The following is a 25957-nucleotide window of genomic DNA, read 5'->3' as shown; positions in this document are numbered from 1 at the left end:
GCAATGAAGTGTTAGGCAGGAACTTGATCAAAGCAAAGGAAGGTGTATAATGACAATAAATTGTATTTACCTAACAGCATTTGCCAAAGACCTTAAATTAATTTAAAAGTAAACAATCACCCACCTTGAGTAGTATCTGTTATTACAGACATTATGTCAGATTGGAAAAATACAACAGAAAGAAGTTACATTATTTCCTGCAAGCTTGAAAGCATGAAATTTCACTCCTATGCAGAAGGGCCAGTCCAGAAACTACCAGCTCTCCTTAAGTCCTCCATAAATCCTTTAAGTAGGACTTAAATTAGAAGTTATACAGGATTAAGGAGATGAATAGGTGAATAGGAGGTGAATACTGGTCCTTCACTACAGGAGTGAAGTTTACCCACATGAATCAGTAAAAAAGCCTAAAAATAAAATTAAAACAAATCAATGGATCTCTCATTGAAGTTTGACCTATTATTACACTGAACTGACTTAAAAAAAAAAAAAAACAAACTGAGGCACTTTTTTGAGATTTCAGTGCTCATGCAGTTCATAAAGCACAGGAGTCTGCAGCCCAACCAACTGCCCTACATTAGGAAGTAGGTATTTAGCTGAATTTTTGTTCTCAATCATTCTGTTAATGAAAAACTAAATTTAGAATGAAATTAGCACAACACAGTTCCTACTCTGAAAGCATTTGTTGCATGCGTGCACATCCTTGTGTGGCTTATATTCTGCTCTCCGTAAGTACATTTGACCAACAGTATCCCTATCATAGCCCTCCTTGATCCGTCTACTTCAGTTTTCTTCCACAATTCAATTAACTTTTTGAAAATAAAAGGTTGTCCCTAAAAATAGGCCAGGCCTGAACTCCCTCCAGTATACGTGCCCACAGTATCTTAAATACATTTGGATTCTTGTGATACATTTCTTGAGTCAGAATTTATTTTAAATAGCCAAGCCCTGTTTCAACTTCGAGACTAAGCAGCTGTGTTTCTGTGCCAGGTAAGTGGGGATTCTAGTCGCTGACTAGAGTTCTGGGTAATTTTGTTGCTAGTAAAAACAACAGCAGACAAAGCTCTGTGTGAGGTACACAACTTAGTCTGATGATAGGGGAAAGATTTTTTTTTTTTTGTCTAGTGTTATTCAGCAGCTGACATATCCTCTATTCCCTCTGCTAAGCTATGTAAGGTTCTTCAGTATGCTCTTGATTGTTCTAATTTAGTATGTCACTCTTTTACAAAACTTGAAGTAGCTGGATCCATTAATTTCTTGTAGGAAATGCAAAGCATACTTTTTTTTTTTTGTTTGAATTCACATAAAAACTTTGTGAATTATAGATAAGATACTGTGGACTTTAATACTAAGCTTTTGACCCAGATGTAATCTAATGCAAATACAAATGTTGCTTCATCAACAGCTTTATCACTGGGATTGTACTTAATGGCTTTTCATCTTTTGTTTAATTCAAACAAACAGGAAACTCAATTCTTTACCCCATACTTCACTCCTGCCTTATAGACTGATTAAAAAACATTCATGAAAATAAACAGTTCCAGTGGGAAAAAGGAGTTGGAGTGCCACAAGATGTCTCATTTTAATGTATTACCTGAGAGATTTCGAGCAGTCATGGTTATGGCTAAATTACAGATGAGACCACAGCACACACTAAAGCAGTGATGCAGGTATTCCAAATCCCTAAAAGGCTGCTGCAGCTATCACAGGTTAGAAATTATGCCACAGAAATTATGTTTCTAGAAGGGCATCTCAGGTAAACAGCAGTAATGTATGACTGACCCGTAGTGTCTTCCTCAGTAAAGCATTTCAAGGGCAATACTCAAGAGAAACTTACAGGGACTGTTTGACACTGGGCAGGATGTTCTACTACTAGGCAGAATATTGGGTAACCCAGTACTGACAGAAATGCTGCTATTTAGGTTTAGCAGAAGAAAGTACTTATTTTTTGACATGTGAGTTTCAGTGGAAAATTGCCATGAAAGAAGAGAGTTGTGCCTCTCTTATCTAGCAACGTGGCACACAGCCCCTGAGAGACAGAACAGTGCTCTCAACCTTATGTACTCTAGGGGAAGAGAGGCTAAAAGGTCGGATCAGAATCAGGCATCTAAAAACTACAAAACTACACCTAGGAGAGCATATACACTTAACCACACTTTCTCTGCAGACTGGCCACTAATTTCATCCCTGGCTTCTGCAAAGCTTCTCCCAGGTGTAAAAAGAAGTTACTTTAGAACAAGGTTTTCTGTTTTTTTTTGTTTTGGTTTTTTTTTTTTTTTTTTAAGTGTGCTTACAATCAATCATTTCATAAGCAACCGAAAAAAGAGGCAATCTCGGTACTCCGAGAAGTCAGTGATATTATGTTAGTTATACTACAAAAAAGGACTTTATTTGCAAGGGCTATAATAAAAGGCACAGCGTTTGCATGGTTTTCCCATAAATACAACAAAAATAAGGAAAAAAAAAAACAATCCAAAACCAAAAGTGATTTCCAGACGAATTCACATGTGTAAATGCACTGGTACAAAGATATCCCTAAGCTCCACTCTAACACAAAAGTTCAGCTTATGCTGCCATGGAATCCAGGTACAAGGACTTTAGCCTCATCTGCACTCTTATAATCCTTTACTAACAAAAGTGCCCTACACTAAAAATAATTTATACTATTTGCAATTTCTTTAATGTGGTGCTGAAGGAAAGAAAGCCTTGAAAAAAAATCCCAGAAACATAAAGCAAGAAATGAATGTTTAATCCTCTCTATACTTATTCTTCAGCTTTTGCCTTGACGTAGGCCCTGCAGACAAGAAATACAAATACTGCTCCTCCATGTAATTTGGTAATCAAAGGCTTCACATCTTTAGCTTCTTCCAGTGTCCTCTAATGCTCTCACTTTCTCTAAATTAACCTAAGTGCTTTGTGATTCTTACCTAACATAAGGTGGTACAGAACATTCTCCCATCTATGGCTATGTCCACTATACAATTACTTTGTATACAATATATTTCCAATGACACTTAGAACATCAGTGAAGTGTTTTCAACCTCAAGAAAAGCCAGCTGTATTTAAATAAACAGTAGGAAAACATCTGGTGAGAGACCTGTTGTAGGAGTTGATTTCTAGGGCGCAACTTGAAGTTTGAAAGCAAGCCCACTTGATCTGAGCACAGATTTGAAGAAGGAAGAGTCACTTCACTATGCACCAGGCAGTAGCAAAGACAAAACCTGAGTTTATGCAGTACTTGCTGTAATTACAGATCCCCTGTTGTCTGTAGTGCTGTTCAGTGCGCGGAACAGTGTCGCTACCTCCGCCCAGGGTAACAAGCATTTCAATTAACAGGCCTGTCGTGCGGTACACCTGCGCAGAGTGCCGCTCCAGCGGACTCTGCGGAGACTCACCTATGAGAGAGGGTGGGTTTCATGGAGCTCATAGAGTTCATGGGGGGTTGCATGGGTAGCTTCCCTGGAGGATCGTTCTGCCGGCTTTTCTGGTGGCGAAGCAGCAAGAGCCGTCCCAGCTCCTCACACCACGACGAAAGCAGCGCTGCACAAACAGAACACAGTGACAGTAAGTGCACAACTGAAGAACCAGCACAGCCGAATGCAGATGCAAGCTACGGTAACGGGAGTCACAATCTGAACAGACAAACCCCGGGAGTGCAGAGCTCGTCCATGAACCACCACTCACATTATTATCCTATCAAATTGAGTCTGTAATTGTCCTACACTATCATTATAGTATTTTTACACAAGTTACAAACATTCTGCATAGCCTGAGAGAACTTGTCCGAGCTAAGTGGCACAGAGATGAAGAATGGGTGAGGCACAAGGACATGGGATAGCTGTTGTGAGTGAAAAAGGACGCAGAAGAATTCATTTCACACTAATAGAAACGTAACACAAATATACAGAAGACATCATTCACAGAGGGGAGCAAAGAACAACAAGATCTCTTTTCTGTTTGGATATTTTTGTGCAAAAGATTAGTTGGAGAGGCATGAAAAGAAACCCACGTGCAGGAATTAATTTCCAAAACTGCTATCATCTACCAGTCTTGAATAGATAAACAGGAGAATATGGCCAAACTGATGTATGGATACAAAGTTAGGCACTTAAATCTATATTTGACCCAGCACAACCCCTAAACATGTATTTCCATTATGTGCCTAATCTTCTGGTCAATGAGGGTAATTCTGTGCTTACAGGAAAATCACGCTTATGAACTATGAAGATGCAGAGATCTCCTAGTGGGACGGAAAGCTTGCAACTCCCTCTGAAGATATGAGAGGGGTCATTATCTCTGAAAACATGGCCTCTCTCTTACACATCCACACTCAGAAAAGACCAGTCCCTGTTACCGAAACCACCTAATTTTGCAGTAAGCAGAGCCCCAGAAAGTGACTGCAGGTGAAATCTGGCTCCCACATTGCACCCAGCCAAGACACCCCGCTGAAGCCTCCAGCAACACCCAACTGAGCCTCAAAGCTGCCTGTTTAATTCCAGCACCAGAAGTGGCTCTGGTAAAAAGTCACCAAGGTATGACACGGTGAAGAGTTTCACTGGAGCAAAGTGCAGACTAATTGCAAAATTCTGCAGTTGAAGAAACGTTCTCAGGTGGAAGCGCTTGGGGTTTTTCCTTCTTTAAAGTATGCTTTACAAAACCCTCAGAACAAGAAAATGCTTCATATTTAATTTTTAACTAAGTGCTTTCCTAAACTGTTATGAACTGAACACAAATCAACAGATTGCACAAGTAGGTGAGAACCAGAAGACTACTCAAAACCCAAGCTGCCACAGCGGTTTAGAGTAGGAGAGCTCTACATATAATTTTAGGCTTGTGGGTTTATAAGAGACAAGTGCAGAATTCTCTAAAATTGAAGCTTTTATTTTAATTTCTTATTTTTCTAATGGTTGTCTTTTCACCAAATAACATAACCATAAGCAGTAGAAAACTATCATTTCAGGTACACCACCTTCATTTTCCAGTAGCTACTCACAGGTACTGTTAACACATACTTAGAACAAATTCCAAAGAGACTAATTGTAAAGTCGTATTTGTAGGGGAAAAAAAAAGGAACCTGCTTTGCCAAGAACACCCACAAATATGATTTTTCAGTACGAAAAACAATTGGGATTTCTCAAGTTTAACGGCCACACAAGAAAAATACTTAAAGCCCAGGCCATTCCCATGAATTAATCACACATTTGGACAAAGGAGAGGTAGTAATTTCATTGCATTTGTCAAGCAGAAGGTCAAGAGTAGTGTTTGGGGAGGCATTTTAGAGCTCTGCTGCGACAAAAAGGGGACACCACTTCTTTATGTAACTAAATACGGTCACTGGGAAATTGTCAGCCTCACATGCAGCCTACAGAAGGCATTCCCCTGAGCTCTGTGAAACGTTCCAGCAACGAGTGTCAGTCTAAGCTGCTTCTCTATTAGCCAAGGAATCTGTCAACAAGCATTTGATCAAATTATACTCACCTTTTATCCCCGGCATATCATTACTAATGTGCCAGTGACAAAGGCCCCCCTCCCTCTTTTGCAGCTGCCTGGAGATACACATCCCTGCCTTGCAGGGTTTCTTCCCGCGCACCATGGCCACCTGAGCGCTGAGAAACACGAACAAAGTGTTCTGCTGAACGCTAAACGCAGCCGTCGCAGGGTAATAGTGGATGCTAAGCACTTCCACAGCCGAGTGTAATTACTACAGCGTCAAATGGAAATCATCCATCTTAAATGAGGCTTTGATGGGAGGAGGGAGCTGCTCCTTCTGCACACCTATGTGCACTTGACACATAAGATAAAAAGCAACAACCCAATGGGTCTGAGGGCATGAGTCTGCAAACAAAAGCCAAACCTGCTTGGAAAAAAAGCAGGGCAACTCCCAGAAAAGGAATACGCCAATGAGATGGCATTGCTTTGGTGAGGTGAAGATAAGAAAGTATCTTAATGAGTTATTATTTCCAATATCCAATACACACATTTATAAAGGTAAAATGTAAACTGTCACGGAACAAAGAGGTCCTCAAGATAAACTGGACGGTTTCATTCTACAGGTTATATGGAGAGGACTTACATTTTTAGAAACTAAGAGACTGCAGGTATAAAACGTAGCAAATTTACTCATCCCTATCACAGCACTCATTTCAGAGAGGTTTAACCTTTCCTCCCCTGGGACATTTTGACTCATGTACCATGTATAATAATCGCTCTCTTCCCTGCGTCAGTGTTTGTGCACAGAATGAAAACAGAGCTGTTTGCAGCCACCTTAGGAGTTCCTAGTCCCCCTCTATCCTGCTCAGCAGGACCAAGAACCCTCCAAAGGAGTGGGTTCTCCTCTACTGGAAATACTGGGGCAGCCTTCCTGTTGCCCTGCTCCATCCACCTCCACTGTTCTGCTCTCCTCTTGGTAAGATGAATATATACCCCTCACACACATCTGGTACAGCTGGCTTCTGGAGAACATCACTTCCTGGGCTGTTAAAGCAAGATGAAACAAACTCAAAATGAATTTACAGATTACACTATTCATCTTTAGTGTACTTAGTTACTGCTTTTTATGCTGACAGTATTAGGCGCATCTCAACTCATTTACACTCAAAGCACGAGAAATTCAGTATCATACTATAATGAACAGATAAAGCAGCACGCACAAAGGACAGCTACAGATGGTGCCAACAGTCAGTCTCTCCCTCTCATAGCACAGCCAAGCAGCTGCTTTTTCTCCCCCCCTCCACCCCTCCTCCTTGTACAACAGGAGCACAGATTCTGCAGATGGACCATCCACACCGTCTCTTGCAGCCTCTTGCTGCGGCAGTTTAATGATCAGATTTAAATCGTGTTCCTGTGCTGCATTGCTACAATGTCCCTTGCATATAATGATGTGGCTTTCCTGCTTAAGTTGAAGTCAACTGTTGCAATGGAGGGAAAGGAAAAATCCTTAAACGTGCACCTCCCGCATCCTTGTATGCAGCCAAGGTGTAAAGTACAACCAGAATTCATGTTTTCAACCCCTGCTCAGCCACAGAGGGCTCTGCCAGCTCATGCCAAAAGATGCATAATAACGGCAGTCAAATGACGTGCTGACAGTTTAAGAGTATTCACACATTTATTTGGCTTAAAGGGACACGCTCTGGGATGGCTGGTGTATTTGACCTACTTTTCTCCAATCGCAAAACCTGTATCATTCTTAATGGGATTGTGTTTTACTTTAAGCATTGATGTATTTTCATAGTAATAAATCAATATTGATTTGTTAAGGACGATTGTGTTAAGAAACCAACACAGAAATAAGCAGCCTCAGCTTTCACATTTGTGAAAGAGAGAAAACCAGAAAGATTTAAAAATAAGAGAAATTCCAATTATGAGTAGCGCAAGGGGTTTCCCTAAGGAAGCAAAAGAAAAAACCCAGAGATATTCTGCTACTCAGTTCCATTTTTGTTTCTCCTTTCTCTGAAGAGGACCAGACGCTGCAAGACTGTGTCTCAGCACAGAATGTGACTGACCTCTCCTTAAAATACTCATAAATACTCCCACATACCTAGAGCTAGCCACACTTTATGTCCTTCTGGATTCCTCCAATAGTTTTAAACACTTTCATTGAAAAAATCCTAACATATCGCAATGTATCCACAGTGGGATCCTGGGTACAAGGAGAGGGAAGAGGGCTAGAAGGCAATGATTTATTTTTCTTCCCTTCAGCCCGAATCACATTTCAAGCATTTCTGCAACCACAGAGCTAAGCCTTGCTTGAAAGAGAAAGGAAGCAATTGTTATTTAATCCCCTGCCCCTAGGAGCCAGGTCTTTAAGAATGTGCCAAATATCACAAGATTTGCGACACAATTATTAGGACTGGCCACATCCCCCAGTACTGCTCCTTTCCTGCGAAGGCCCTTTTGTGCCGAAAACCTGCCAGGCAGTATGGAAACAAAGGCCTCCGCTGCCCGCTCCGTGGCACCTTCCCGTCTCTCAGAGCTGTGCACGCCCAGCAGTAGCATCGCAACCGCTTTGGAAGCGTCAGGCCCTTCTGCTGGGAAAACCAAGGAGCTTGAGCTGGGGGAAGCCACAGATCGTGCCCAGGCTGCCTGCACCGCTTCTTACTTCTTGACGACAAATGATGCTGGCGTACTTGCAACAATTATGTGATGGATGCTGATGACGCAGCTCGAAGGATAGTTTATGGCCATGGCACTGAATATGGGTACAGACCATTACAATCCCTTTTGGGCCAGAGAACAGAAAGGGGAAGGAAAAGAGGCTACGCAATCAATGCCACCCCACAGATTCACTAATGCGTTTCATTAGCTGCATCCACACCAGCACTGATAGCTGCAATCCTGTAACTGACTGATTTAACTTGGTGCGGTGCAAAGTGCCGTAGTAAGCATCTCCGGGTGAATGAGCCAGTAGGCTCCCTAGAAAGCAAAATACAGAGAAGCACGGTGCTAATCTATTTACCTATTATGATACCCTAGTATTAGTTACAGCTTATCACCTCAGTAAATCGCCGCCTCTTGTTAGGGAACGGGCTTAAAGGTGCAGCAAACTATTATTTACAGGCAGACACTGTATTTACAGCCACAAAGACAGGTGAGGAGGGGATAGGACAACAGCTCAGTAATTTCAATGCCGTCTGCTTCCCGGGAGACTGCCGGAGGAGCACAATAGGATTACCGCTTCCTTGCTGCAGTTAAGCTGCAGTAGATAGTTCAATAGGCAGACTGGCAGACCCGTATTTCCTACTCACTGCAATGAAAATATTAGGAAAAAAGGAGGAGTCTGATTTGGAGAACTATCTGTTCAGCACCATCTCGCTAGTTTGGGTTTGTGTCTCAGAAGGAAATGCATTTGACTGAAAAGAGATTTACAGCATAAGTAAGAAAATACAGCATTTTTTTTTTCGCAGATCATACCCATTAATTTTATATTACTCTTAGAAACAAATTCATGATTTTTACATGGAGAATTACAGATAAGTGGAATACAGAGATACTGAGGGCTTTCTATCCTCTTCTGCATAGACTGCAATCTAAACACAGTTTTGATAAATCATCTAGTGAGATAATTTGATGGGGTGGGAAGGGAAGCAGTGAAGAGAAGAGAAGGAGAGGAGTGGAAATAATTATTGTCTTGGTTATTTAAGAATGTTATTCTTTTTACACAGAAAAATTAAGACTATATACTGTTCGGAAAAATATATTAAAAACGTTAACTACCTAATGCTTAATGCACTGTAATGCAGTGAAAAATCACTTCAATTGCATTAAAAGAAAGGAATCTTTGTTCACAATTTTGGGAAGCAGTAAATTGAATGTTCTTCTCATGTTTTAAAAGCCATTTTGCTTTTAAAGAGCTGGGAAATGGAGAGAGAGGGAGAAACTTGTAATCCTAAACTATTTCAAGGATTGATTTTCTTGCAGCTCTCCTCACACACTCCAGCACAGCCTAGCAATGGCTGGCTGACTTGTCGGACAGACAGTCAGGGCAGAAAAGCAAGGCCACAAAGGGAATAAGATGTAACTATCCATTTGGAGAGATTCAGAGTATGTGTGTTTGCCCCTCCTCTTCAGTTCTTTCAAGGTACTGCTACGTGTCCTGAGCCTGCGACAGATGAGCCCTACCCCTGTCATTACACAGGCTTCTGCTCTGTATCTGCCTCAATGCTGAGAGCACAAAAGGAGCATATATAATGCCAATTACAAAGCAGAAGTAGTAATTTCTCAGCAGTCTGGCTGTTCAACATGGACTCGCAGCAGTTTCCAGGGAGGCCACCCTTCCCTCCCAGGCCTACCTCTCTGGCTGCCAGCAGATGCCCAGTCTGCACGTAGGGGCCCACGGCACAGAGCCAGGGCTTGCTCCCAGGTGTTTGCTTCCACCTCACCCGAGGAGGTTTGCATCCCAGCTGGATGCTTTTTTGAAGAAGCTAAGGACTGCGTTTGCTGTTCTCCATCAGGCAGAATCAGTGATGTTAGCTTAAACAGTCCAAGTAAACAAGTTGGATTAAACTCGCTGATTTTATCTGAAGTTAAAAGTGCCGACATCAGCCTGCTCCACTAGTAGAGTAGTGAGAAGACCCAGTTGCACCTCTGATACCACCTCCAAACACACACAGGTTTAAAAAGTGCTAGTCCCACCAACCGCACAGCAAACCACGTGGAACTGAACTCCCCAGCAGAGCAAAGCGGGGGCTGGCTCAAACCCTGCTTTGGGAGGCATGAACTGCCCTGCTCATCGCAACAGCAACACAACCTCGACACTGTGAAACAGGGTACAATGCACGTTTCTACCACTAATATCCAAGTACTGTCCTTTATCACCAATGCCTCCTTCATCACTACAGCTACAGCTGTGTCCTGCAGAAATACCCTGCTTTGCCTCAGTAGAATCTATAATGCAGTTATGTATTACCATCAAAAAAACAAACACCACCCAGGTTTGTAGCAAAATAGATAACATGGGGAATGCCTAATTAAAGTTAATGTAGTATCAAAAGAATTAACAGAGGCTTTAAAACCCTTACTGCAAACCTGAGAGTTATCTAGCATGTGCTTTCAAGGCTACTGCATGGGAGCGACACCATGTACAAGTCTGGTCTTGAATATGGGTCCATCTTGTCTTGGCATATCTTCAGCTCTACACAAATACCTCTCAAGACACACATATACACAGGCTTTCCCAAAAGCTCTTGCCATTTGCAATAGTACATGCTGGAGACACAGATTTGAATCCTGCTATCCTTATCCCATGACTTCAGTGGAACTGGGATTCCCCAATTTCATTCTACACTTGCCAAAACTTGGCAGAGCATCTTACCAGATTCACTACATTAACTTTGAAGTAATACATTACAAAACATAGCAACAATGGCTCAATTTGGCAAGCACAAAACACTCTGCACGAATCCAGATAAAATACGTAAGCATCCCATTTAGGCTTAGATGTACTCACATTGCTACAACGGAAAACATGCCCCGTTATATAGAGAAGACAAAGTTGTTGAAAGGCCACCAGCAAGTGAATCTTGGATACGGCTTTCCAAAGGAAATGCACTCCAATAGCATTAGACTGCTTGTATTCTTACTCATCCAATTGTTGGTTTCACTGCTTAGATTTCAAACAACAGTGTCTTTCATTACTGCTGTACGCTTTTATTTTGTGATGCCAGTTCTAGTCATCAATAGATTTCACACATAATACAGGCATCTGAAAAATGGAAGTGACTCACTTTAACCCATCTTTGGCTAGATTCAAACCGGTGACCTGTAGGTGAGAGGCTCAGTTTCATTTAATTCACCCTGAGCCCTCCAATTACTGCTGTAAACAACTCCTGAGCTAACACTACCACTAATACCCAAAAGTGCTAGGAAAAAAATACCAAAAGCACTTAACCTGTTTGAAAATAGGGAATCCATGAACAATCAGTACAATGATGTTAAGTCTGTAAAAAGGAAAATCTAGTAGCTATCTTCAAAGCAGGAACAACTGCAGAATTGGAGGCCTATTTTCCTGCTGTGGAAAAATAACTCAAACTATTCAAAAGGGCCAAGAGGAAGGCAAAAAATGAGTAACAACCTAAATGAATTTGTCAGGAACAAATCACACTACACTTCCATACTTTCTCTACACTAGTAGACAAAAGACCTTGAACATGGATTAGCTTGATTTTAGTGAGGCTTCAGTGCTGCTTTATGTGACATTCTTACAAATAAACAAGGGAAATGAGGTCTAGCTGAACACAACAAAATATAGCTGGAAAGTTAAGCTTACTGAACTGTTAAACTAAGGGTCAGTAATAGAAATGAGCATTGTCAGATGTGGTTTTGCACAAGTTTGTTCTGGGTCTGAAATTACTGAATCTTTCATTTCCAGATATCCATGATGCAGATGGATAAAGGGCTAGAACATGTTCTGGGTCAATTTCCAGATGGCACAAACTGGAAAGAAGCATCCGTTCACTGCAGAAATTTGGTGTTGAAATAATCTTGAGAAGCTGGAGAAATTGTCTGAAACTATGTCGAAGAGGGACAAGCATGAAGTATGACACTGTGCACCTTCGCAACAGGGTGAGAACCATCTCTGAAGGCAGGAATTCTTGGAAGCGGAGCTGAAGGCAGTAGCTGTGCCGAGGGTGAGCTGTGCTGTGCTGCCCCAACAAACTCAACCAGCCTCCTTGGCTGCATGAGTGCAAGCCGTATCTGAAAGATGCACAGTTCTCCTTTATCTACCTCACCTCAATGTACAGCCACAGTTAGAGGAAGAAAAGCCATCAGAATGATTGGAGAAGAAACTATCAATATGACCTGCAAGAAAAGAATGCAAGGGCTAGGGCTTCTGCTGGTTTTGGTTTGTTGTTTGTTTTTTTTTTAGAAGAGGGAAGAATGACAGCAGTATTCTGATTTACTGAGTAGCAAAGCATTATCCATATCCACACTAGAAACACCAAAATATAATATACAAAGAGATAGAAAAGACACAGGTTAGGTATCAGGAACATCCTAATGCTCCTGAATACCCTAAGGGGTAAGGTACAGTATTCCTATGAATGGAGATGCTGAGGAAAGGTCAGATAAACACCCAGTGAGACCAGTACTAGGGATTCTTCAGGCAAGAGGGCATGGCATAGATGACTTTTAGAAGTCTTTTACAATCAATTGAATCTGTGAATGTGAACACAGGAATTTCAGTCAAACAGCCTGCATTGGAAAAATATTTAAATGTGGCTTGTATTTATAATTATTCCAAAAAGACAAGAAATATAAAGAGTACTTAACGTCTCAGTTACAGAGTAGGGAGTTCCTGCAGAGACTGCTGAAGTGGCCATCCAGCTATATGGCTTGCTAGCTAAGTCTTAAAGATGAAAGAAACCGAGAGCAGGTGATGTGCTGAAGGTCACACCATTTGTGACAGAACGAGTCCCAGAACAGCGAGGATCATACACCTTCCTCTCCTTGCAAGGAAAACCCACAATCACCACATCAAGAGGTTACTGCTCTGTGCCCACAGTTTCTGTGCCTGCCAGGGAACATTTTCAAACAACAACTGTAAAACATCTGGAGAGGCTTTCAAGAGGAAAAAAAAAATACAAAAAACCACACAACCAAAATTTATTGCAGAAACATGTTTCCAAAGTTAACATTGCACAGCCAGAACTTCTGAGAAGGACCAAAAGCTATTTTAGGAACCTTTGCTTCTTGGTTCTGCAGCCTCGCTCTGCTTTAATTTTATATTATTTTACATTTTTATGGGAAAATAATGTTTTATCAGGTGTCCTCAGAATTTTTAAATTTTTGTATGATTAACGTAATACAACTTTTGCCAACTTCTCTTTAAGTGTTGAAGGAAAAAAAAATGTTAGTTTTCAAAGTTGGGGGGGTTGCAGGACCACTTTTCACACTATACAAGCTTTGTACTTCAACAGAGCTATGCCGAAAGCACTCTGACCCTATCCTTGCATATCATTTTTCATTCTGAAAGAAAATTTCAACTACTTATAAAATAATCTCTGTATTGAACATGAAAACAGTTAAGGACATCAGCAAAGAGAAACTCAGACTACAGGAGTTTTTAACTTGTTTATGTTTGAACAATACAGAGCAGACAGATGTGTGCATGCACTGCAATTTCAAGGCAGTAGTGTTTCCCATCTCACCTCCCAGTTAATGCGTTAGTTTTCTAATGAAGTCATTATTTCTCTTTTTCCCTCCGTGTCCCACCAATCCCACAAACCCTGTCACCTACCCTTTACTAGCAACCTGCTCTGCTCCTCTGGTACTAATCACCTTTTCTTGAAAACTGCCTAATTAATTAACATTCAATTAACATACCAAAGTTAAACGCCAAATAATTGTTCCCAAGCTACACTGGGAACTTGGTAACTAATTTGAGCAAGAGAATGGCTTCTGTACCCTTCTTTTGCTCAAATTAGAAGTTTGCTGTTTCTAGTGGTGTCCATTGGTCTAATAGACATTTCTCACCTCAAACATGGTTGTATTACAGGAACAGATTTTGTGAGCCATGGATGGGTCTTGTTAAGGCATTCTGATACCCATTAAGACACAACATTCACTATGTTTATTTTATTTATTACCAAAAAAGCAAAACTAGCAAGTCATCTATACTCTCTTACAATTAGGGCCACAGAGAACACTGAGGCTGGCATAAAATAAGAAACAGCTAAACAACCCTGATCTTCAGATTATTTTGATTATATTTTCATGTTTTAAAGTATTCAGCAGCAATCCTGCCTTCAGGTAGCCCTGACTTCTGCTGTCTGTGCCCGTGCCCATGCCCATGCCCTGCTGTGGCTTGCATGCTCCCAGTTGTGCTGAAGCATCTCTTTGCGTGACCATCCTGTGAACCTGACCAGGAATCTGATCTGACTGGTATTTTTTTCTTCTTCTCCACCTCCCCCAACATTCATTTGGTTTTGTTTGGGGTTTTTCCCTCAGCTAGATGAATTCCCCGCTGCGGCTCAGGGTCTGGCCCCAGCACCAAGGCTACAGCGCTCTGCAGAGGCGGCATCAGCCAGCTGTTTCTCTGCACAGGCGGTACCCGAAGACACGGCTCCGGCGCACACATACATGTCCCAGTTCAATTAGCTGAGCTACAGGCACACTGCGCTTTTGAACATGAGACTGTTTCATTTAAAAACCTAAGTATGAACATTAGTTTTAGAAGGATTAGACATTGCTGTTTCCTTGTCTTCAGGGGAATGTTTATGGTTTTACATAGGTAGAAATAGGTTATCTATGGAATAGGGGAGAGGTAAAAAAATGAACATGGCTAATTGCTTTTTACATGCATCTAGGGAAGAAGCCAGTAGAAATCACAGCCCACACTGATTTTTCAATACCTTTCTTTTCTCTATCTGAAAATAAAAAGGAAGTGGGGAAGAGGGAAGGGGTTATTTGTGACTATCTCATCCTGTGGACAGTTCCAAAAGAGCAGCCTGCCTAAATTCTCACAGAGGGCATCTGGCCCCTTCCCCCTGCACACAAGTGCTATAATTTCAGGACTGGAGCACTGTAAGATAATGCCATCACTGCTCTTGCTGTCTATAAATAACAATTGCATTTGGATCCAGCTGAGTCACATGGAAAAGCTGGCCAGCAACACGTACATGTGTGTGAGCACGCATTTGGAAACCCAAATAATTCTAATAATCTCGTGTGAAATAAGATTTAGCTTTCCAAATTTAGCTCTGGTCCATGCACTCTGCAGCTCACAGAGGACTGCTATGATTTTTTTTTTTTTTTTCAATACTGTTCTTCCCTCGGAAGCTGCTGACTAGGGCATTAGTGGGGTATTGTGCAAAACCGTATCATGTGCAGCTGCGCAGACAGGCTGCTCAGAGAGGCAGACAAGAATCAATTCCTCCGGCAGCTCTGCTAACCCTCCCTCCCCTCTCACTGACATCTTATCTCAGCCACTGAAAAGGCGAATGGGCCCGAGCGAGGCAGCCCTTGGGAGGGGTGGGCGGGTGAGAAAGCGAGACAGACAGCACAGCATGGATGCCACACGCTGGAACAGTTTTCCGATCTTGCGCTGAACTGCAGCGTGAGTCTTCCCAGCCTCCTGTGAATATTTCAGGAGGAAGACTGGGACAACAGAAAAAATAATACAGTCCTAATGACACACGGAACCAAGTTTTAGCACCAATTTTCTACATCAAATCTGTCAGAGCAGTGCAAAAGGATGATTTTTTAAAAAAAAGAACAAAAAAAAAAAATTGGGATGCGTAAACAATCCCACAGCATTAGTAACAAGCACAAATAGGAAACCATTTCAGATGAGTTGTATGTGACCCCTCAGGGCGTTTTCTGCGAAAATGACTAGAATACAACCTGACATGACCAAAACAGCCTACAAAAAACGTTGTTTAACCAAGACTGTTAATATCCACAAGACATTATCGGGGGTAAGATTTTAATCTTCGGAAGCTAAAACTGAATAGAGCATATACTGAGGAGGAGAGGAGAAAGGAGAAGGGAGGGCAGCGAGGGACCCAGAGGATTTCCCAAGACTTCAAGCCCCGCAAATTCTGCAGAGCTTTTCACAGAGCTAGTGCTTCTGTTTCACAGCCTGTAGAAAAGCAGCAGTTTATAACAGCACTGAGCAAACATCCTATCTAAATAGCAACCATGTCTATTTTATGTTCCCAGAACATGTGGATAAGAAGAATCAAAATGGACATCAGAACACTAAATATTACTGTAAAGCACACAGTAAGATGCTATCCAATCAGACAGTAAATAAAATTCTCCATTCTTGGTCTGAACCTTTTTGGATTAGCTCCTGCTCCTACTGAAGTTGGTAGAAAATACCATAAACAATTTTAGTGGCATGAAGGCTGAACCTCTTACATTACATTTACAAAACCCCTACCAATCTGATCTTGTTATTTTTAAATACACCATTTTAAGTGTACTTCACAAAACATAACTTCTCCTTTATACACTGATAAGTACTGTCGTGTTAGTCTAGCAGATAATAATTTTAATTTCAGTGATGTAAACTACGAGATTATGTGGGAAAGTGGTTAGAACAGAGGGTCAAAAACTAGAGAAATGAGAGCAAAAGATAAGATAATATGCTGAAGAAAGATAAGGTTTCTGAAAGGTTAGAGAGATACATTTATTGCATACAGACTGTGCCTGGCTACTTTGTGTCTGGGGACTGTATTCACAAACACATAATAACTGGCTCCTTCCATAAGAAACTTGAAAGAAATGCAGTAAAAGTTCAAAAACAAGATGGCATGGGCAAAAATTTCACAGGGAAATTAACACAGGAATGTTTTCTGGAAGGAGCTGGTTACTTGAAGGGCTTGAAAGAAAGAAGGGGTTTGTAGCCAAGTATTAGGAAATTTTCTCTAAGGGAATAGACTGAAATAATTTTGAAAACATGAGGGTGGAGAAGGAGAGGAGAACCCTCAAGAGCAACAGAAAGGCAGGGAACAAGGATGGAGGGAACAAGGAACAGACCTGAGGGCACTGGCTGACTGTTTAATGAGAAGGGAGACTGGATAATTACGTGGGCTCCAAGGAGGTGTGATTTTATTTTTTTTTCCCCCTGCATACTTCTGGTCCTGTATTTTACTTTGAGAACAAGTTTCTGCTACATTTTCATCCTGCTTTGAGCCCGTATATGTACCACCCCATGAAATAAAGCCCCCCAAAAGCCAACCTGTTCAAATTTGGTCACATTCAAGTAATATCTTCATGCAATACCCCATATAATCTTACCTACTGCAATATAAATAAATCTGCCTTAACAACGAGCAGTTGGGTGCTATGAAAAATAGAAATTACAGCATTTCAAAATTTCATGTTTTGGATCATTGCATTGATGTTGGAGAAAAAGCTGTTCACTGGAATTGCACCTGCTCATATACTACACACACACACACACACATCATCCTTCTACTTCTTTATTAAACACACTCCTCTTGAAAGAAAAAACTGGCTGATGAGAACGTCCGGTTTGTTCTCTCTTGGATTTCATGTTGATTATTAAGATCAATTCAGGATACCAGCTCCAGTTCCAAAGGCTGTCAAGAAGGGTAAAAAGGGAGGCAGTGCAGCTTGACTGTGGTGTTGGCCAAAAAAAAAAAAAAAAAAAAAAAAAATTTAACTTCCTACACAACATAGTTGTTCTCCCTCTGTCTTCTGAGTCATATCTGTTCATGTTACTAAGAAAGCCCCACAGAGCCAATATCGCTAGGGAAGAACAAGATGTATTTTCAACAAGACTGTTAGCTGATTCCAGCTGCTGCAAAACCTTTATTTTCAGAAATGATAAAAGAAGCAGAAAAACACCGTGAATTTCAGGTTCCAGGTTCTTTAATTCATGAACCAGGGATATCTGGTGTGGAAAGGTAACAGCAGACATTGTCTGTCTAGCAAGGTAACTCTTGAAGGATGACACTGTTTCCTTCTACCTTTATACAATACTTACAGCCATTAGGCCAGAAATGTTACTGAAATTTCCAGCATGACCACAGAAACTGTATGTATTAACATTAATGCAAAAAATTTTAAAGGTAATTAAAAAAAAAAAAAAAAAAGAGGGCAGAGTATTTCCAAATTGCAAAATGCTTCAGTTTTGGGGAATCTGAATCAATGCTAAAAATATGCAGGTCTTAGTAACTGTCTGTAACAATTATTTTGTAGCAGTATCCTCAATCAGATGTATTTCAAATGCAGAGTTGAGCACTGTTGTGTGATCAAGACCATGCAGTCTAAAAGATATCCATGTAAACAAAGCACTTCTTTTATCTGCAAGTCTCTGATAAACACTAGCTAATCCTCACCTAATCCTGTGAAGAGAACATCATCCTAGTTTCACAAAGAGGGAAGCTAAGGTAGTGAACTAAATCCTTTGGGGAAAATACTCAGGTTGGAATGCCAGAGAGGCTAGTTACCATCTAAAGGTACAATGAAATCACATCTAGTTGCTGCTAGGGTGAGGGACTCTGAGGCTACTAACTAGTAGGTCTACATGAAAATTTCTATCTGTTCTGATACATTTCTACTGCTGAGACTATCCCCACTCCCTGAGGGACCCTTCAGGTAACTGTTGACAAAAAGACCAGGAGGAAGAGAATGGCTTTGGACATCAACATAGAAACAGGATTCTCACATCTACAGAGCAGGGTCTTGAAAAGAGAGAGAAACTGCTCTGGCAGAGGATAATGCCAGTCATTAAGGACATACATTCACAGTCATCCATAGCATCCTGAAGAGGAGAGGATCAATGCACTCAACATCAGATGTGTGATTAGAGCTCAGAGGCTTTTTTCCTAGCCTGGATGCAGACCACTAGACCATGCTAATCTGACAGGAGGAGTTCCTGCAAGGCAGCGGGAAAAAAAGCACAGATTCATGTAGCAGAAAATAAAAGCGGGGATTCTAAAATCTCTTTGCAAATTCTTGCCCAAGTAAATGTGCCACCGAAAGCTAGAGAATAAATAATAACAAAATGGCAAATGCAAAAAATCCTTCTCTTGAAGTGGACTTCCAAGCACACGCATGTGCTGGGAAAGTGCTCTACTCTGCAGCCTGTTTGACACCCGGAGCAACGGCCACAGAGAACTCCAGCACCAGTCCAGCAACTTGAGCCAGAACATTAAATAGAGAAAAGAGGGTTCTGAAGCCTAGGATCAAGCAAGCAAAGCTTGAAAGTGAAATAGTCTAGTTCTGTGCAGTATTTATAAAAGGTAGTATCTCAAAGCTTTTAGGGAGTACACACCAAGCCCCTGGTATTACACGCTGGAATAAACTAATATAGAAGGTATGTTTAAGGAAGCCTTGTAAAGCAAAAACGTATTTCATCCTGGAAAAATCTAGGAATCAAAAAGGACAGCAGAACACAACATGGGTAAGCCAACATGAACAGCTTTGTGAGATAAAAGGGATGAAACAAAAAAGGTATAAAGACTTCATAAGGGAAGACTGGAAGAATGTTACATGATCTGCAGCAAACACTACGGTAGATATCATGATGAAGCACGTGACAACCTTCTATCAGACAGGTTCCTGTTTAACAAGTTTCTGCAGATAGACACTGATTAAAAAACAAAAACAGCAAAAATCACAACCTGGACCTCTGTGGACTAAGGTGAGGGAGAAAGAGTAGATGCAAAGCACAGTCACTACATTAATGAGAGATAACGCCAGACAATTAACAAAGACAGTTGTAATCTCTTGCAACTGATGCTGCAGCTGATACTCCTGTGTTCCAGACAGTCTATGACTAGAAGTCACAAGGTCTTTATTAAGAACTCATTTAGTAAAGATGAGAAACTACTGTGGATCAAACCAACCATCTTTTGAGTTCAGGGAGTATTTTCATCTGTCCTAGGCAATAGAAAAAGTATTTCCAAGGTGCATACTTTGTCAGATGCACCTTACAGAGGTCAGAGGAGCCCTTTCCAGTGTTTGGACAGACAACATCAGCTCAGAAACTTAAGATCAAATAATCATCATCCATACATGTAGAACTGAAAACAGAGCAATCTCAATCCTAACATACATGCAGGCAAGTTATAAATATTCCCCAATTCTAAACAAACCGTCCAAATACAGAAAACCTTCCTTTTTTAGAAAGGAACTTGAGAAAACTAATGTATGAAAGCACATAAACACTTTGGATATTTGGCCAAAAGCTGATGATACAAGACTTTCCCCCCCACCACCTTATTCTAACCCATTAGTGTGGTTCAGAAACCAGATGGATCCCATCTATATTAGAATAAACTGACACTTCAGTAACTGAAAGTCAAGCCAGAAGGCAAGGGTACCTGAGCTAACCCCTATTACTTGTGTAACAATACCAGCCAGAGCTCCAGGCCATGAGGGAGGGATGGGAGGGGCTGCATCCCTCCATGTGCACACTTCCAACCAGCTAACTCAAGTTGTGGACAGGGAACAGATGGAATGAATGGCACCACATATTCTGATCCTGAAAGGAAAAACTGAGATGTTGTTTCATGTTATTCAAATCAATTCTAACATCTCTACTGCTATTGAAACTGTTTCAGGGTTTACAGCTTACTCATATTAGAAACATTAACCATGAAGAATAAAAAAATCATTTATCTGAACACTTAAACTGGGTATTACTCCACTACTTGTAAATTGGTATTCCATTTTGTACAGTGACAGTAAAGTAAGTTGCATTCAATTTATATTAGATCGGTTCAATGGTAACAAATTCAAAATGGTCCACCTCAGCAATGGCTCACAGCTTCCACATTGTTTCAGGTGGAAAATACCTCATAGTTTTGATAGCAGAACATGTACATGACCCAACAAGCACCACCACAGGACAAGGCATCTGCTAATGTAACTGCTGTAATTCTTTTGATGGATATATTATGCATCTGAAATCCAAACTATTATGACTAGACACTGATAATATGACCTATTTCTGTTTTCTCAGTGTGATTTGTAATAGCTGCCAAAGAGGTCTGGATTTACTGGTGCTGCCTGGCTAGGCCTGCTCAGCTGGTAAGTCGGGCCGGCGCCTGAACATGCTGGTTAGTAGTCAAAGCTGGGAGCAGTTGAAACACGGTCAGCCATGAGGAGGTCTTCTGAGATTTTCTCTTCTAAAGCCAAGGAGGTCCCTTGTGAGTACTTGCAAACCACAGCTATTCAGCTGCATATCGACTTAGCCAACTTTGGGTATTTTATTTTTTTTTTTAATGGCAAAAAAGCCCTGATGACTTTGCTACTCAAAGACCAGCATCTTGCCAAATGGGAAACACAGTATGTAGAAGGAAAAGGTCAATAGAAATATTTTCCATAAACAATGGCCTAGTCTGTTCTCTAAAATACATATATAGTTTTATATATACATTCATATATATATATATATTCTTCCTTTCCTTCGTCTATTTCTCCCTTCCCTCTTTTTTTCCCTTCAGATGCACATGCCTGCCTTTGTTAAAACCCAGCAAAAAGGTAAGGACCCAAAACCAGTCTCATGATGGGAACGATGAGGCCTAACATCCTGCCTTTGTTAGAACTATACTTAAAATTGAGCTCTAATGTTATCACCTGCCCATGTAAGACTAATTAAAAAATGTTCTGACAACCACTTTAAATCCACAAAGGCCAAGTGGTGAAATTATCTTTGTAACTGCTGAAATCATTTTGGTACTACAATACTGCTTAGAGCATATGGCATTTTTTTCAACCTCTGCCAGTGATGCCACCAAAGAGATACTTCTTAAACTACAGTGCAAGAGGAGTCTCTTAATTGTAGTAAAATATATATATTTTTTTTAAGTTGCCTCAACTTGTTGAATTGCAATTTTCACTTTCAACGAGTTACTTTATTTTTTCATGAGACATCTTTTAACTTTTACAGCACAAGAAACTGGGCTTTGCAATGCAGATGTCTTGAGAAATGATCGTCAAAGCTTGTAAAACCATACTGAAATTGATAAACACATAGTTGTTTTAATAGCTATTAGAACACCTTGTAGTTAAAAACAGATTACATCAGAAGTGTTCTATAAAGGCCAGTAAGTTTTGTCATCTTAGATTTTATTGCACATGCTTTTTTAAAAGTTAAAAATAATGAATTCTCACAAAACCTGCAACAAAATTGCTTTATTCCCACATGAAAGTCGGGTAGGCTAAACCACAAAAGCATGTATTTGTACCTGGAATAAGTAGTAGGATGAAAGACAACTGAAACCAAAGCAAGCTAGAACCCTACACCAGATCTCCACTGGCTCCATATTTCAAATATATTTCAAACTGACTTTCCAAATTAAGTCAGGAGGTCACAAAGGGCCACATACTCAAAGGTGCTGAGTGTGTGTATTACATTAAAGATCTTAATTCAGGAAGAAACAATACAATTTTACAGCATTATTTACAAGGTGCAGTAAAAGGTAAAGAACAACAGTCTGAAATTTGAATTTGATTCAGCCTTTGACTTTCTGTGCAAGCACGAGGCAGTTTTCAGTAGGAAGATGAAAAGCTGGAGAACAAAATTTCTGCTAAAACAGAGACACTGTCTGCTTGAGACGCTCAGTGGAGCCTTGCTGCTCAGGAAGATGATCTGCAGTACTACTACAGAAAAGAGTAACTGGACACTGGATGCTTGACTCAGGCCCTCACATCACTTTCAGGCTGTCTATCATTATATTTTTAAAATAGTACAAATAAATAGAATAAGCACAGAAAGTGTGCTTTGGAGGAAAGCCAGTTGTAGCAAAAGTTGCTTTGTCCAAAAATACAGCCTCATTCACTCACAAGAGAAACTATTCATGGACAGAAAGAACACTGCATAATTTGTAGGTCTTTGCAGGGTTTCCCCCCCTCCCCAAGACTGCCTTTTCCTAGAAACAGCATGAGCCAGACAGAGCTTTTTGCCCCCCTACCAGTCTTGAATATTTTAGGTCTTATATGAGTGAATCGTAAAGAGCTGTGACACAAAGTTCAGTTTAACCAACTGCCAAACAGGAAAGCACTCATTACTCGTTTAAAAGCATCCTTTGTGCAAATGACTACAGCAGAGCATGATGAATTAAAAAAAAAAAAATCCCACACAGGCAACATGACCAGAGTCCATCTATCCAGCATGGTGCAAACAGCAGGCAGACAATACTGTCTCCTTTATCTGCTTTCTCAAACTGACCTTGTTGATCTGCTGGATCGTGAGGCTGTGTACCATATTTATAAAAACAGAGCGAGGGGGCAGACAGCTGACTTGCACTAGAACATCAGCAAAAGCCCTGCTTTTACTTTGCCTGCAGGGCCTTTACTGGTGATATGAAATCTGAGTCCTATGAACATGACATTTGAAAAGTTAGTTCAAGGAGAGGTGCACCAATTAATATTTGTTAATATGGACAGTTACAGCACCAGACAGGAGCTCCGAGAGTTCAATTTACCATGTATGTTACAATTACAAGGGATATAAATTACTTAGACTCTGCATTGGCAACAGCGCAAGCAATAGTAACAAAAAGTACTGTCTTTCTGCACAGTGCACTCTCTAGCTGGCCATTTCATCCTATTGCTTTCTCTAACAGCAAAACATCTGAAGGGTGCAGAGTCTCAGTTTAAAGGATTTCAGATCAGTTAACCTTAATTTAATACCCAGACACACGTAACTAAACATATGACAGAGGTAAACCAGTACAATTCTTTGAAGGTGTCAATGAGGACATGCCTGAAGTGAAGCTTGTTCATGAAACTCAACTGCCCTTTTGAAGAGCCTTGGACAAAGCCCCTGGCAACAGACTATCAAGAAACTCTGGTCATGGGATCTGTGGCAAACAGCATTGTCATCTGCTTGGAACTGCTTAACAGAAAGACAAACAGAATCAACAGTTCTCAGTATGACAAACAATTAGCATGCAAAGAGGATCAAAATCTTGTCAAAAATTAAAGGTGTTTAATGTATTCACCCAGCCTCTGGGAAAAATCGAGTTTGAAAATAAGATGACAGAATTTACAGATGGCATATTTCTGGGTTAGAAAAAGACAAGATGAGGACAAAAAAAAAAAGAGTATGGTTAAGTGCATGCCACACTACATTTTGCTTTGATGAATATGACCATTTGCACCAGTTTAAAACATGAGTAGGTTCTAAACCTGTAGAGCCTTTCAGGATAAGGGCATGGCACTGTAAAAAAACTAGATTCGATCATCAATATATGGTAAGAAATAGAAAGATGGGACATAAGAAGGAAATGGCAGTAATACTTTAATTATTGCTATTTAAGTCAAAGGCTCACTGTTCAACAGAATATAGTATATAGTTTTGGTTTCTTTACCTTAAAAAGTTAAGTAAGCAGTTAAAAGATTTGGAGATCAGCAAACATGGCTGAAGAAACACAAAGACACCTGAATGAGTAAACAGTAAAAAACTGTATTACTGATTAAAAAGGGAATATAGAAACATCATGCTTCATGGAAAAGATACTCTTGACAGAAAAGGTTTCAAAATTACGTTACTAGTATTCAGAAATGAATACATGTTTTTTACTGCTGCTAGTTTTCACCTTCACACAGTTCAAACAACCAAGTTCATTGAAATTCCTACTACAAAGTATTTATGAAGACAAGAAGAGAGTGGAATCCAAAATAAAATTAAGCATTTATGTGTACACATGCTCACTGACATTAGAAAAGATAAATCACATAAATAGACACTAAACATTAGTTTGTGTTCTTAGAAGTATAGCATGTTTCATATATTTGTCACATGTGAGGTCTAAAATCAAAAAGTGGAAGAAAAAAAGAAAAAAAGAGGCATTTTCTGAAATGTAGGATACGAACATCAGAAAAGACCCAGCAATCACGCTTGACTCCATTCAGTGTTTACCTCCACAATGAAAACAACACATATGAACTTCTTGTATTAGTTAAAAAGGCGACAGGCTTAGCTGAAAAATACAAGCTGAAAAATCAGGATTAGTAAACTGAAGGCCAGAAAATAAGAACTGAATCATACAAGCCTGCTGCCTATACAAAGCACTGGAGCAGTGCATTTTAAAACAATCTGTTCATCCCAGGCAATATGTATATTGGGACAATTATTTGTTTTCCTTTCTCCAATGTTTAGTCACCATAAAAACCATCTACATGAAAACAGCTTGTGCTTTACAGTTCTGATGAAGCTCATAAAAAATTAATAGAATGTGAAGAAGGAAACACGATGATGCATAGAGATTATACATCCAAAAGACAAGAGGTATATGCAGGTCTCACTGATAATATGCTTAGTGCATTTTCACATCTGAGGCAGCCTTTTAAACCTAAAGGTCGAATTATAAAATGTGTATCAGGTGTTGTTAGCTATCATGTCAAAACTAAAATGCACATGAATTGAAGAGAGAGAATTTATTCAATAGTTTCTCTTTCATTTATGGGGAATGGAAGAAACAAGTACAGGAAAATGAACTCATTTGGTAAAGCCCTGAGCCTGCTCAGTAGAACAGCAAAACATCTATCAACTACCGCAAGGATGGGATTTTATCTGCTAGGTAGGATTCTAACTACTTTTCTGTGGCCAAGGATGCTGACACCGCCCTCCCCAACACAAAGCAACCCGTTGGTTTCTGGGCAGAGCAGAAGCACAGACCCCTGTGCCAGGCCTTCAGTCGCCCCTCGCACCCCCAGTTCCACATGCATATGCTTCCTACGGTGGGCATGAGGACTTGACTGGGCCATTTAACCACTGCAGCTCATTGGGGAGGATATACCAAGGTGCAGAGCTTATCTCTGTGCTTTACACTGGAAAGCCAAGTGGGTTAGTAAGCAGAGAATCCTGTAGTAAATTTGCACAAGAGTTAACCCATCTGGGATTTCCCTACCTTCTCCCAGTGAACTTACACAGCTCTTTCAAAATTGTGTTGAAACGGGCCAGTGGAACTATTTTTCTATCTTCCTAGCAACAGATACTAAGGTGTATATTAAATTGTCTTCTGATGTTTTATTT

The 25957-nt window shown here is 40.5% G+C and overlaps 1 protein-coding gene across 9 annotated transcripts in view; it reads right to left on the bottom strand.

Annotated features, from left to right (window-relative positions):
* The window catches only part of ZMIZ1 (zinc finger MIZ-type containing 1), a 359077-nt gene that overhangs the window by 50614 nt on the left and 282506 nt on the right, over positions 1-25957 (bottom strand). For all 9 annotated transcript variants that reach the window (XM_042792940.1, XM_042792963.1, XM_042792956.1 and 6 more), the window contains one exon: positions 3393-3537. In XM_042792940.1, coding sequence (XP_042648874.1) covers positions 3393-3537 — 145 coding nt within the window. The remainder of the gene's footprint in view (positions 1-3392; positions 3538-25957) is intronic.

The sequence above is a fragment of the Tyto alba genome, unplaced genomic scaffold, assembly GCF_018691265.1.
Source record: "Tyto alba isolate M040663 unplaced genomic scaffold, T.alba_DEE_v4.0 Super-Scaffold_1, whole genome shotgun sequence".
NCBI lineage: Eukaryota > Metazoa > Chordata > Aves > Strigiformes > Tytonidae > Tyto > Tyto alba.
This window is presented reverse-complemented; position numbering and strand designations above follow the sequence as displayed.